This window comes from Rutidosis leptorrhynchoides, chromosome 3 (assembly GCF_046630445.1).
Source record: "Rutidosis leptorrhynchoides isolate AG116_Rl617_1_P2 chromosome 3, CSIRO_AGI_Rlap_v1, whole genome shotgun sequence".
NCBI lineage: Eukaryota > Viridiplantae > Streptophyta > Magnoliopsida > Asterales > Asteraceae > Rutidosis > Rutidosis leptorrhynchoides.
The window spans coordinates 511,170,289-511,183,653 of record NC_092335.1 but is presented as its reverse complement, the minus strand read 5'-3'; the positions used below and the strand labels follow the sequence as shown (position 1 = coordinate 511,183,653).

The 13,365-nt window shown below is 34.2% G+C and overlaps 1 protein-coding gene across 1 annotated transcript; it reads right to left on the bottom strand.

Annotated features, from left to right (window-relative positions):
* Positions 1-6,142: 6,142 nt before the first annotated feature.
* On the bottom strand, positions 6,143-7,246 carry LOC139901851 (uncharacterized). Its single transcript, XM_071884523.1, has one exon. It carries the CDS (start codon positions 7,244-7,246, stop codon positions 6,143-6,145), a length of 1,104 nt encoding a protein of 367 aa, XP_071740624.1.
* Positions 7,247-13,365: the final 6,119 nt, after the last annotated feature.

Here is a 13,365-nt window from a genome sequence, read left to right as displayed (position 1 = left end):
ATTCATAAAAAAAAATACTTATTAATACAAGCAATTTTTACATATATCATAAAGCATAAGCACACTATATTACATATATTACACCACACGAATACAACTATCTTATTCCGACTTGCTCGTTTCTTCTTCTTCTTTGATTTTGGTTCGTTTTGCCAAGTTTCTAGGGATATATGATGTTCCCCTAATACGAGCTGTCGTTTTCCACAACGGTTTAGAAAAACCTGGTGGTTTAGAGGTTCCCGGGTCATTGTTACAACTTAAGGGCTTCGGGGGTTGACGATACATATAAAGTTCATCAGGGTTGGAATTAGATTTCTCTATTTTTATGCCCTTTCCCTTATTATTTTCTTTTGCCTTTTTAAATTCAGTTGGGGTAATTTCTATAACATCATCGGAATTCTCGTCGGAATCCGATTCATCGGAGAATTGGTAATCCTCCCAATATTTTGCTTCCTTGGCGGAAACACCATTGACCATAATTAACCTTGGTCGGTTGGTTGAGGATTTTCTTTTACTTAACCATTTTATTATTACCCCCACCGGTTCTATTTCTTCATCCGGTTCTGATTCTTCTTCCGGTTCCAATTCTTCTTCCGGTTCCGACTCTTCTTCCGGTTCCTCTTCGGGAACTTGTGAATCAGTCCATGAATCATTCCAATTTACATTTGACTCTTCATTATTATTAGGTGAGTCAATGGGACTTGTTCTAGAGGTAGACATCTATCACATAATATCAAACGCGTTAAGAGATTAATATATCACATAATATTCACATGTTAAAAATATATAGTTTCCAACAAAATTTGTTAAGCAATCATTTTTCAAGTAAACACGGTCGAAGTCCAGACTCACTAATGCATCCTAACAAACTCGATAAGACACACTAATGTAAAATTCTGGTTCTCTAAGACCAACGCTCTGAAACCAACTGAAATGTCCCGTTCTTATTGATTAAAAACGTTCCATATTAATTGATTTCGTTGCGAGGTTTTGACCTCTATATGAGACGTTTTTCAAAGACTGCATTCATTTTAAAATAAACCATAACCTTTATTTCATAAATAAAGGTTTAAAAAGCTTTACGTAGATTATCAAATAATGATAATCTAAAATATCCTGTTTACACACGACCATTACATAATGGTTTACAATACAAATATTTTACATCGAAATCAGTTTCTTGAATGCAGTTTTTACATAATATCATACAAACATGGACTCCAAATCTTGTCCTTATTTTAGTATGCAATAGCGGAAGCTCTTAGTATTCACCTGAGAATAAACATGCTTTAAACGTCAACAAAAATGTTGGTGAGTTATAGGTTTAACCTATATATATCAAATCGTAACAATAGACCACAAGATTTCATATTTCAATACACATCCCACACATAGAGATAAAAATCATTCATATAGTGAACACCTGGTAACCGACATTAACAAGATGCATATATAAGAATATCCCCATCATTCCGGGACACCCTTCGGATATGATATAAATTTCGAAGTACTAAAGCATCCGGTACTTTGGATGGGGTTTGTTAGGCCCAATAGATCTATCTTTAGGATTCGCGTCAATTAGGGTGTCTGTTCCCTAATTCTTAGATTACCAGACTTAATAAAAGGGGCATATTCGATTTCGATAATTTAACCATAGAATGTAGTTTCACGTACTTGTGTCTATTTTGTAAATCATTTATAAAACCTGCATGTATTCTCATCCCAAAAATATTAGATTTTAAAAGTGGGACTATAACTCACTTTCACAGATTTTTACTTCGTCGGAAAGTAAGACTTGGCTACTGGTCGATTCACGAACCTATAACAAATATGTACATATATATCAAAGTATGTTCAAAATATATTTACAACACTTTTAATACATTTTGATGTTTTAAGTTTATTAAGTCAGCTGTCCTCGTTAGTAACCTACAACTAGTTGTCCATAGTTAGATGTACAGAAATAAATCGATATATATTATCTTGAATCAATCCACGACTCAGTGTATACATATCTCAGTATTGATCACAACTCAAACTATATATAGTTTGGAATCAACCTCAACCCTGTATAGCTAACTCCAACATTCACATATAGAGTGTCTATGGTTGTTCCGAAATATATATAGATGTGTCGACATGATAGGTCGAAACATTGTATACGTGTCTATGGTATCTCAAGATTACATAATATACAATACAAGTTGATTAAGTTATGGTTGGAATAGATTTGTTACCAATTTTCACGTAGCTAAAATGAGAAAAATTATCCAATCTTGTTTTACCCATAACTTCTTCATTTTAAATCCGTTTTGAGTGAATCAAATTGCTATGGTTTTATATTGAACTCTATTTTATGAATCTAAACATAAAAAGTATAGGTTTATAGTTGGAAATATAAGTTACAAGTCGTTTTTGTAAAAGTAGTCATTTCAGTCGAAAGAACGACGTCTAGATGACCATTTTAGAAAACATACTTACACTTTGAGTTTAACCATGATTTTTGGATATAGTTTCATGTTCATAAGAAAAATCATTTTCCCAGAAGAACAACTTTTAAATCAAAGTTTATCATAGTTTTTAATTAAATAACCCAAAACAGCCCGCGGTGTTACTACGACGGCGTAAATCCGGTTTTACGGTGTTTTTCGTGTTTCCAGGTTTTAAATCATTAAGTTAGCATATCATATAGATATAGAACATGTGTTTAGTTGATTTTAAAAGTCAAGTTAGAAGGATTAACTTTTATTTGTGAACAAATTTAGAATTAACTAAACTATGTTCTAGTGATTACAAGTTTAAACCTTCGAATAAGATAGCTTTATATGTATGAATCGAATGATGTTATGAACATCATTACTACCTCAAGTTCCTTGGATAAACCTACTAGAAATGAGAAAAATAGATCTAGCTTCAAAGGATCCTTGGATGGCTTGAAAGTTCTTGAAGCAGAATCATGACACGAAAACAATTTCAAGTAAGATTTCCACTCGAAATAAGATTGTTATAGTTATAGAAATTGAATTAAAGTTTGAATATGATTATTACCTTGTATTAGAAAGATAACCTACTGTAAGTAAGAAAGGTTTCTTGATCTTGGATGATTATTTGGAATGGATTTAGAAAACTTGGAAGTAAACTTGCAATCTTGGAAGTATTCTTGATTTTATGAAACTAGAACTTTTGGAATTTATGAAGAACACTTGGAACTTGAAGATAGAACTTGAGAGAGATCAATTAGATGAAGAAAATTGAAGAATGAAAGTGTTTGTAGGTGTTTTTGGTCGTTGGTGTATGGATTAGATATAAAGGATATGTAATTTTGTTTTCATGTAAATAAGTCATGAATGATTACTCATATTTTTGTAATTTTATGAGATATTTCATGCTAGTTGCCAAATGATGGTTCCCACATGTGTTAGGTGACTCACATGGGCTGCTAAGAGCTGATCATTGGAGTGTATATACCAATAGTACATACATCTAAAAGCTGTGTATTGTACGAGTACGAATACGGGTGCATACGAGTAGAATTGTTGATGAAACTGAACGAGGATGTAATTGTAAGCATTTTTGTTAAGTAGAAGTATTTTGATAAGTGTATGGAAGTCTTTAAAAAGTGTATAAATACATATTAAAACACTACATGTATATACATTTTAACTGAGTCGTTAAGTCATCGTTAGTCGTTACATGTAAGTGTTGTTTTGAAACCTTTAGGTTAACGATCTTGTTAAATGTTGTTAACCCAATGTTTATAATATCAAATGAGATTTTAAATTATTATATTATCATGATATTATCATGTATGAATATCTCTTAGTATGATATATATACATTAAATGTCTTTACAACGATAATCGTTACATATAAGTCTCGTTTAAAAATCATTAAGTTAGTAGTCTTGTTTTTACATATGTAGTTCATTGTTAATATACTTAATAATATGTTTACTTATCATAATATCATGTTAACTATATATATATATATCCATATATATATGTCATCATATAGTTTTTACAAGTTTTAACGTTCGTGAATCACCGGTCAACTTGGGTGGTCAATTGTCTATATGAAACCTATTTCAATTAATCAAGTCTTAACAAGTTTGATTGCTTAACATGTTGGAAACACTTAATCATGTAAATAACAATTTCATTTAATATATATATATAAACATGGAAAAGTTCGGGTCACTATAGTACACTTATAGCTTTTTCCAGATTTTCGAGATCATCAGATGCCCTCCACCTTGGTTGCAAGGTCCATTCCCAGGTTATAATCGGCCTGCTGTCTGACCAAGAGATTCTGTCGGCGACCGAAGCTTTTTTGTTGAGTTCGAGTCTATGTAGCCTGGGATATTTGAGAAAGAACGCTTCGCTACCACACCATACTTCATCCCAAAAGCTTGTGTCCGAGCCTGTGCCTATCACTTTAACGAAAGCATTAGAAATATCACACCCTAACTTGTTTAGGGTGTGTTCGATATTAATGATAGAAAATCGCGTTCGACCCGAAAATTTTTTAAGGTTTAAACTCGATTGTGGTGAAAGACATCCTAGCCCCCCATGATCACCATAAATACTTTTAATTACTTCAACCCAAAGAGAGTTTTTTAAGGTTAAGAATCTCCACCACCATTTTGTTAGTAGTGTGAGGTTTTTAAAATTAAGAAACCCGACATTTAAACCACCGAAGTCGTAAGGTAGACAATTTAACTTCCAATTTACCTAAGCCATCTTTTTATTATCAAAAGTCCCGCCCCAAAAAAGTCTCGACGCATACCTTCTAGTTCCTTGATGACACGAGCAGGGGCTTTGAAGAGAGAAAAGTAATAAAGGGGGATGCTATTTAAGGTTGCTTTTATGAGGGTTAGACGGCCACCAAAAGATAACGACTTGGCCTTCCAAGTAGAGAGCCTTTTTTTGAATTTATCGATAACGGGTATCCAATTTTTGTAAAGTTTGAGATTTGCGCCTATAGGTAACCCTAGGTAATTGAATGGAAAACTACCCTCCATACACCCGAACCAAGAAGCAAGCGCGCAAGATTCAACTTTCGTGGTACCAATTCCATACACACAACTCTTATTCAAATTAATTTTGAGGCCCGATAGGTTTTCAAAGAACTTTAGAATTTTCAATATGTTTCTAACCTCAACCTTATTCCATTTGCCAAAAATGATCGTATCGTCGGCATATTGTAAATGCGACACGGAGACCTTATCTTTTCCTACTTCTACACCTTTTATAATACCTTTATTAATGGCAAGTTTAAGTAAATGATTTAAGCCTTCGCTTGCCAAAATAAAAAGGAAAGGAGAAAGAGGATCTCCTTGTCTTACCCCCCTTTTAGGAAAAAATTGGTTGGTCGGGGACCCATGATAGAGGTGGATGCAAGGCAAGCTCGAATCCAATTGACCCATTTGGATCCGAAACCCATGAATCCCGTCAATCTAGAAAGAAAGTCCCAATCCAAGCAGTCAAAGGCTTTTTCAAAGTCCACTTTAAAAATAAAACTTTTTAGATCTTTTGCCTTAAGTTCCTCTAAGGTTTCAAGTGCAATTAAGATACCGTCTAGTATGCATCTATCACTTAAAAAGGCGCTTTGTTCCTTTCTGATTAACCACGGGATAACTACCCTAATTCTATTGGCTAGAATTTTAGATAGAATTTTATAATAGCTACCAATAAGACTAATAGGGCGGTAATTAGAAAAGTTTAGCGGGTCACTTACCTTGGGGATAAGAGTGATAAAAGATGCATTGCACCCGTTAGAGATCTTTTCATTTTCCCAGAACCAATTCAGGGCATTCACAAGATCTTCTTTGATAATGTCCCAAAATTTAACATAGAATAGGATGTTGAAACCATCCGGGCCGGGGGCTTTGTTTCTGCCACAACTTTTGATCGCTTGAATAATTTCTTCTTCACTAAAACGAGCTTCCAATTTATTAACCATATTACTATCTAGTCGTGGCCCGTCCCAATCATTGAGTTCGAGACCTTCGGATGTCTTTTTTTCAAACAGTGAAGAGAAGTAAACAAGTGCTTCTTTCTTTATGTCCTCGGGATATGTTGACCAGACCCCTGCAATTTTCACACCATGGATGTTGTTTTATTGTTGCCTTCTACGAATCACGCTATGAAAAAAATTTGGAATTCTCATCTCCTTCCAAGGCCCATTTGAACTGGGATTTTTGCTTTAACATTTCTAGCTTTGCTTTTTCCTTTTTGATCAAATTATCCCGAGCAACCATCCACTCTTTCAATTGTGAATCATTCAGGACCTCAGTTTCTGCTCTGATTTCCCAATTATTAACCAACTTAGTTAACTCATCAATCTCAGCTTTTAGCTTCCCGGGTGCGGTAGAGTACCATTTACGGAGTTCGGTTTTGACATTTTTCAATTTGTCGCGAAAGATGCAATCGGGATATGAGGATTTAACCTCCATTAACCATGCTGCCTTGATTACATCCGGTGCTTCCTTATGATGTAGCCATTCATCGAAAACTTTTGTAGGCTTAGGTCCGAAGTCTACATTTCCTTCTTTAAGCATTATCGGACAATGGTCCGTATGTTTCTTGTTAAGTACGAAAGCGTGAGTATTTGGCCATTGTTGGAGAAAATTTTCTGAGACCAGGAATCTATCAAGTTTACTGAATTCCACTCCATTCGTACTGATTCTCGTGTAAATTCTTCCCCCAAGTGGGATATCAGTTAGGTTGTTGTCTTTGATGAAGCTATTAAAACGTTTGGCGCGGTGTTCAAGAAATTTTGTGTTTCTTCTTTCAAGCTCGGATCGAACCTCATTAAAATTACCTAACAGGACCCACATTGCCTTATCATAGTTCATTACATCACTAAGATCTTCCCACATTTTCTTTTTAGCAACATCCGTGTGAGGGCCATAAACATTGACAATTATGAGCTCAGTACCTGCATCTTTCCATTTTCCTTTTATCACAATAAAGGAATCTCGTTCAACAACACAGTTAGCAATAAACAGCTTAGGGTCCCAAACAGTAAGAATCCCGCTCGAATTTCCTGTTGAGTTTTTTACAGCATAATTATACCCCTCATTACCCCATATTTTCTCGATCCAACATTCAGGAAAATTTCTGCATTTAGTTTCTTGCAACGCAATGACAGAGGGTTGTTCTTTATAAATTAAGTTTTTAAACCAATTTAGTTTGATTTTATCATCTTTTCCTAAGCCTCTAATATTAAGTGACAACATCTTCATTGTAAACGATTTAAAATAAAGCACGAAAAAGGTAATCTTCCTTACAGTGGTTGCAGTTTCCTGGATAGACCTAGAATCGAGCCCACTTGGTTGTAACTCAGTGAATGATCCAAAAGTGTCTGCTCAGTGTTTGTTCTGCTTGATCCTTTCAGCGGTTTTTTGCTTCCTGAATTTGCCTTTCTACCATTAACTTTGTGATTGCCTTTAGGAATTCTAGCTTTAGCTTTGGCATTTAATATTTTCAAAGAGGAGCTCCATATCCTAATTTTTGACCAAGTGTTTCTCGATGAGGCAGAAGATTTGGAGTTAGCTTTATCATGGCAGGTTTTGCGTTTCTTACTAGGGTTGCCAATGGATGGTGCTTTTTTCGATAATTTGATGCTCTGTGGGAGAGTGGTGGGGGATTTATTTTGGGGGTTGTTAGGTAAAGGGGGTTGAGAAGCAAAGGTGAAGATTGAAGGGTTATCATTTTCATTTTTGTTTGTACCAGAAGGTGAAAAACATTCGAATGAAGAATAAGATGGATCAAAACAGTGATTTACCAGGCCAATTGGGTCTGTTGTTGTTGGGCTAATGGGGGGAAGAGTTGGGCTAGACTTAGAACTCGATGGGCTCAGGTTTGAAAGGTTAAATGGGCTGGGGGTCATCTTGTTTGTTTGAGTTGGTTCATTAAGGTTGGGGTCATGGTTGGGGGTTAAATTACCTTTAATATGAACCGACTTTGGAGGGCTATCTGGAACAACCTCGGTAATTGGGGAATCTTTCACAGATGGATCTGTATTTAAAACATTCTCTTTTTGATAATTCTCAATAGTTGAGCTATCACTCACGGTTGAATTTTCAATGGGATCATTAAATGATTTGTGGCCGTTAGGTGTGGAGTTTCCAAGGTCATCATTGCTATCGAAATTTGAAGCTGATGTGGCGTGTTTTTTGGAGTGACAAGCATCGCCGGAGACTTTTTGATTTTTCGATACCGGAGGTAAGTCGTTGTCCTCGTTATCTGAATCTGAATACACCTGATCTGATCTATAATCCGACTTGCAGCTCGTATTGCTTTGAGTTTCAAAAACAGATTGTTCTTCCATTCAATTTCTACAATACAATTGGAGTCTTCAAAGATTTGAACATAAAATACCTTACCTCCTGCTGTAGTTACCTCTGCAACTGTGTTCATTAGTTTGTGTCCCCAGAGCTTGACTAGGACTTTGCCGATTACTAGATTTTGGTTCCCATTAAAATTGCAATTTTGAAAGTCATAAACAGGACCGTACCATTCAGCAATTTTTTTAAAAAAATTTTCTGACCAACAGGATATCTGATAGTGCTCCAAACGAACATATATTTAGTCGCAATATCATCCCAATATGTAAAGTTTTTAGTTGTAATTATTCTATTTAAGTTGTAATCATTTAAATAAATAAATGTGAAGACAAAGCACGAGGATTAAAGAATTGAAGAAAAAGTGCCACTAAAGCCTGAAAAGTGCCACTAAAGCCTGAAAAGTGCCACTAAAGCCATAGTCTACTCAAAAGTGCCACTAAAAGTGAGTTAAAGACTTGCGCGGATTTTAGGAGTTAAGGAAAATAATTTTTGTGCAAATTACAAATTGCAAAACGCAAAGTACAAGATATTAAATTATACGAAAGGACGTTCGAAAAACCGGAACCGGGACCTGAGCCAACTATCAACGCCCGACTCAACGGACCAAAAATTACAAGTCTACTATGCACAAGAATATAATATAATATTTAAATAATTATATAAATTATTTATATATATTATATATTATATTAAATAACGCCGACAAAGAAGAAAACAAAACAATGTGGCTGGATCCAGCTGGCCATGTGATCGCATGGCCTGGAAGAGCAAATTCCATGCGATCGCATGGCTTCAGAAATCAGGCCACATCTATAAAAGGCAACGATTTTGACAGTTTAAACACACCAATTTTTATCATACTCCCTCTGTAATATAATAAATAAATAAATATATATATATATATATATATATATATATATATATATATATATATATATATATATATATATATAGTATAGGTTAGTTTTATATTAGATTAGTTTGGGTTATGTAAAGGTTATTTTACGGGTTTTGAAGTCAAAGTTCTGTCCATGTAACACTACGCGATAAATAATCAATGTAAACTATGTTCTCCTTTTTAAATTAATGTCTCGTACTTAAGTTATTATTATGCTTATTTGAGCCGAAGTAATCGTGATGTTAGGCTAAATATTAAGATGTGGTAATTGGGCTTTGGACCATAATTGGGGTTTGGACAAAAGAACGACACTTGTGAAAATTAGACTATGGGCTATTAATGGGATTTATATTAAATTAACGAGTTTATATTAAATTAACGATACCTTGTTAATTTAATATAAAGGTTACAATTTGACGTATCTATATATAACCACATACGCTTAATCAGATACGATGGGCGGGATATTTATAAATACAAATTATTGTTCATTTGACCAGACACGGGGATGGATTAATAGTCAATGGACTCATTAAAACAGGGGTGGATTACATTCAAGGGTAATTGGTGTAATTGTTAACAAAGTATTAAAATCTTGGTTTACACACAGTCGATAACCTGGTGTATTCATTAAAGAAAGTATTAAGACCTTGTTACAGTTCGAATCCCCAATTAGTTGGAATATTTGACTTCGGGTATAAGGTTAAATTTGCCGAGCATTTTATAATTATGACCGATGAACTATTATGGACAAAAACCAGATAGGTTTCAAATACATCCAGGACAAAGGACAATTAACCCAGGGTAATAAATAATTAAAACGTCAAACATCATGGTTACGGAAGTTTAAATAAGCATAATTATTATATTGTTATTTATTTAACGCACTTTAATTATTGTCATTTATATTTACGCTTAAGTTTTAAAATCGACAAACCGGTCATTAAACGGTAAACCCCCTTTTATATATTATTATTATATATAATATATTTTGTACAAATATAATTGTTTAAAAATATAGTGTAAAATAAGTCGTCTCCCTGTGGAACGAACCGGACTTACTAAAAACTATACTACTCTACGATTAGGTACACTGCCTATAAGTGTTGTAGCGAGGTTTAGGTATATCACATCCGTAAATTAATAAAAATTGTATCGTATTTAATAGTATTTTCTTGTAAAAATTACTACTATTTTGTATACACCTCGCATAACTTCAAGTTTTTGGCGCCGCTACCGGGGACTCGGCGAAACGCTATATTTTTAATATATATTTGTGTAAATATATTTATATATAATTTTTAGAAAAACAATATAAAAAAAAAACCTGGAACCCAGGCCCATGCGGTCGCATGAGCTGGGTGCCTTAAAACCATGCGGTCGCATGGCCTGATCTGACACGCCAGAAACCCTTATTCAGCATTTATTACGGGGTATTATTTATTATTATTATTATTATTATTATTATTATTATTTAGGGTTATTTATTTTAATATTTAGTTTTAGTTTTAATTTAATTTGTAATTTAAGTTTTAATTACTTTTATAATTATAAAAAAATTAATACTTTTATAAAATATATAATATAAAAATAATATTTTTATAAAAATTTGTATTTTTATCATTTTAATTACAATTTGTATTTTTATCGTTTATTCGTAATATTTGTATTTTTCGCTCGTAATTAGTTTTAAGTCATAGTTTTTGCCATAGTTATTTTTATTTCTAGATTTTTAGTCTTTGCCGTAAAATCCCTTAAGTGCTTTTTCTTTAGACTAAGATTTAGGTGCTTTAGAATTTTGCGACGCCGTTTTAATATTTTAGTACCTTTTTAAGTAATTTCCGTTTTGGATATAGAATTTCGTTTAAGCTTTAATACCTTTAGACGCAACCTTTAATTCTTAGTTTTAGACTTTTAAGTTTCGACGCGCTACGTTCTTTTTATTATTTTTCGACCTTTTTATTTTAGAGAATTGGTTTAAATTAGTCGAAATTTTCCGGGTCATCACACATTCTGACATACATTTGCTATAGATAGCACTTACTTGACTACTTGTGCATTATACTTGAATCATTCTTAAGCAACTTCCTAATGGTACCAAGTTTTCATCATGCGAATCTGTAATCTACCGCTTCCCGGTAATACACGTAAACTTAAGATTCATACGCATAAGGATGACGACGACTTCATTAGTCATACTTGTTCGGGAACTCTGTCTCCCAGATTGTTATTCGCCATCGTTTCAACTTACTATCGGTGTCACACCGGTGTTCCTTACTATCTACCACTTCTTGTTACTACCATCACTACTCTAGGTGAGTATCGCCATCACTATTTTTATCACTACGGTTGCATACTATTCGTTATCATGATTCGTTACACTTCTCGTACCGGAATACATTATTGTTTGAATTGAATCACATTGACGTGAACAATCATTTATACACTTCCCTCGGGGAACGCTTCTTTAGAGTTGCACTAATTCTTTCGATTCAATACGAGTCACGTTAGAGACATCGTTACACTTTGTTCATTTTAAAACTTCACGATTATACGAACTTGAATCTATGGAGTGATGTGGGAATGGAGGTATGAGTTAGCGTAATATAACGACACTCGATCAACGTGGTTATATTACGGTAAGTCATACCAAAGTTCTAATGACTCGTGATGGTGATTGGACTCGATCAACCTAATCACCACCATGTGCCATGTACATGACTTCATTTTTCTTGTTTGAACATCCGAAAACTCCGAGAATACTGATAACAACCATACCCGGGACACATCTTCGATTATTGTCGAACCATATTTATACTTCCAAATGAATGGCAAATTCTTTCAACATCAGACGTATGTTACACGTGTATACTATCTCGTTTTCGCACAATTTTATCGACGAACTACAAACTGTTTGGTATGCTCACATCGAGGCATAAACTTCTCTCGCATTACACTCGTACTTCTGTTTAAGGAAATCTTTTATCTAAATTCTCAATGGAGAGAGAGACTCTTCACATTATACTAGTATTCACCACAAGGGGGAATATTCCTAACGAACATTTTCGGAAATCGATAAATCGTTCGCGGCGCGAATTTCTTGAGAAACTTGTTCTAACTAACATTTTCAAGTCCTAACGAACTTGTTCAATATACCTTAAAGAGCGTTTCACTTCTAGATTTTGGAGTGCCTTACAAAAAGTCTCGGGACCACGTTTAAAAATGAGTACAACACATCAACCACATCCCGAAGGACCAAACAAACATACGATTCAAACCTTGGAAACCATAATACGAGTTCGTGTTATCAACTTCAAATTTACTTGAGGAAAAGTACTTGCCTTTAGTCAAATTCTCTTACTACAAAATTTTCTTTCGTGTATTAACGCCGCATCTTTTCGAAACTTTATATGTCCGCAATTATCGTTTTACAATTTGTTGGGCCGTCGTAGGTAACAATCAAACCACCGGAATCGAACTCATTCATGAAATAACCGTTAAGATTATTCAAATCCAAGAGAGGCCCAAGACGATCCGTAGTCGCCAAAAGAGCCATGCAAATGTTAGACGTAAACTTCTCGAATTCCAAGTGGGAAACCGTGTAACGTTAAAAGTCGCACCTTAGAAAGGTGTAATCCGTTTCGGGAAACGTAGAAAGCTAAATCCGCGATATTTTGATCCTTTTAAAAATCTTGGGGCGTTTTGGACCCGTTGCTAGCCATTTAGATTTTCCGATTCATTTGAGCTCCGTCCTAAACCATAAGGACAAATATAATAACATATGATTTCATCGCGAGGTATTAACCACTATATGCGACATTTTTCAAAGAAAACTGCATTCATTTTTACAATACAAACCATAACTTTTATTAAAATACAATGTTTAAACAACATAATAATGATTATCGTTTAGCGACAATCTTAGCCTTACAAACATTACATGTGATGATAACAATACAATTTCCAACATATTTTACATTACAAATCCTCCGATATGCAGTTTTATTTTTGACACAAATATGCATACTCCAGATCTTGCTTAAATTCAACATGATGCAGCGGAAGCTTTTAGTTATCACCTGAGAATAAACATGCTTAAAACGTCAACATAAAGTTG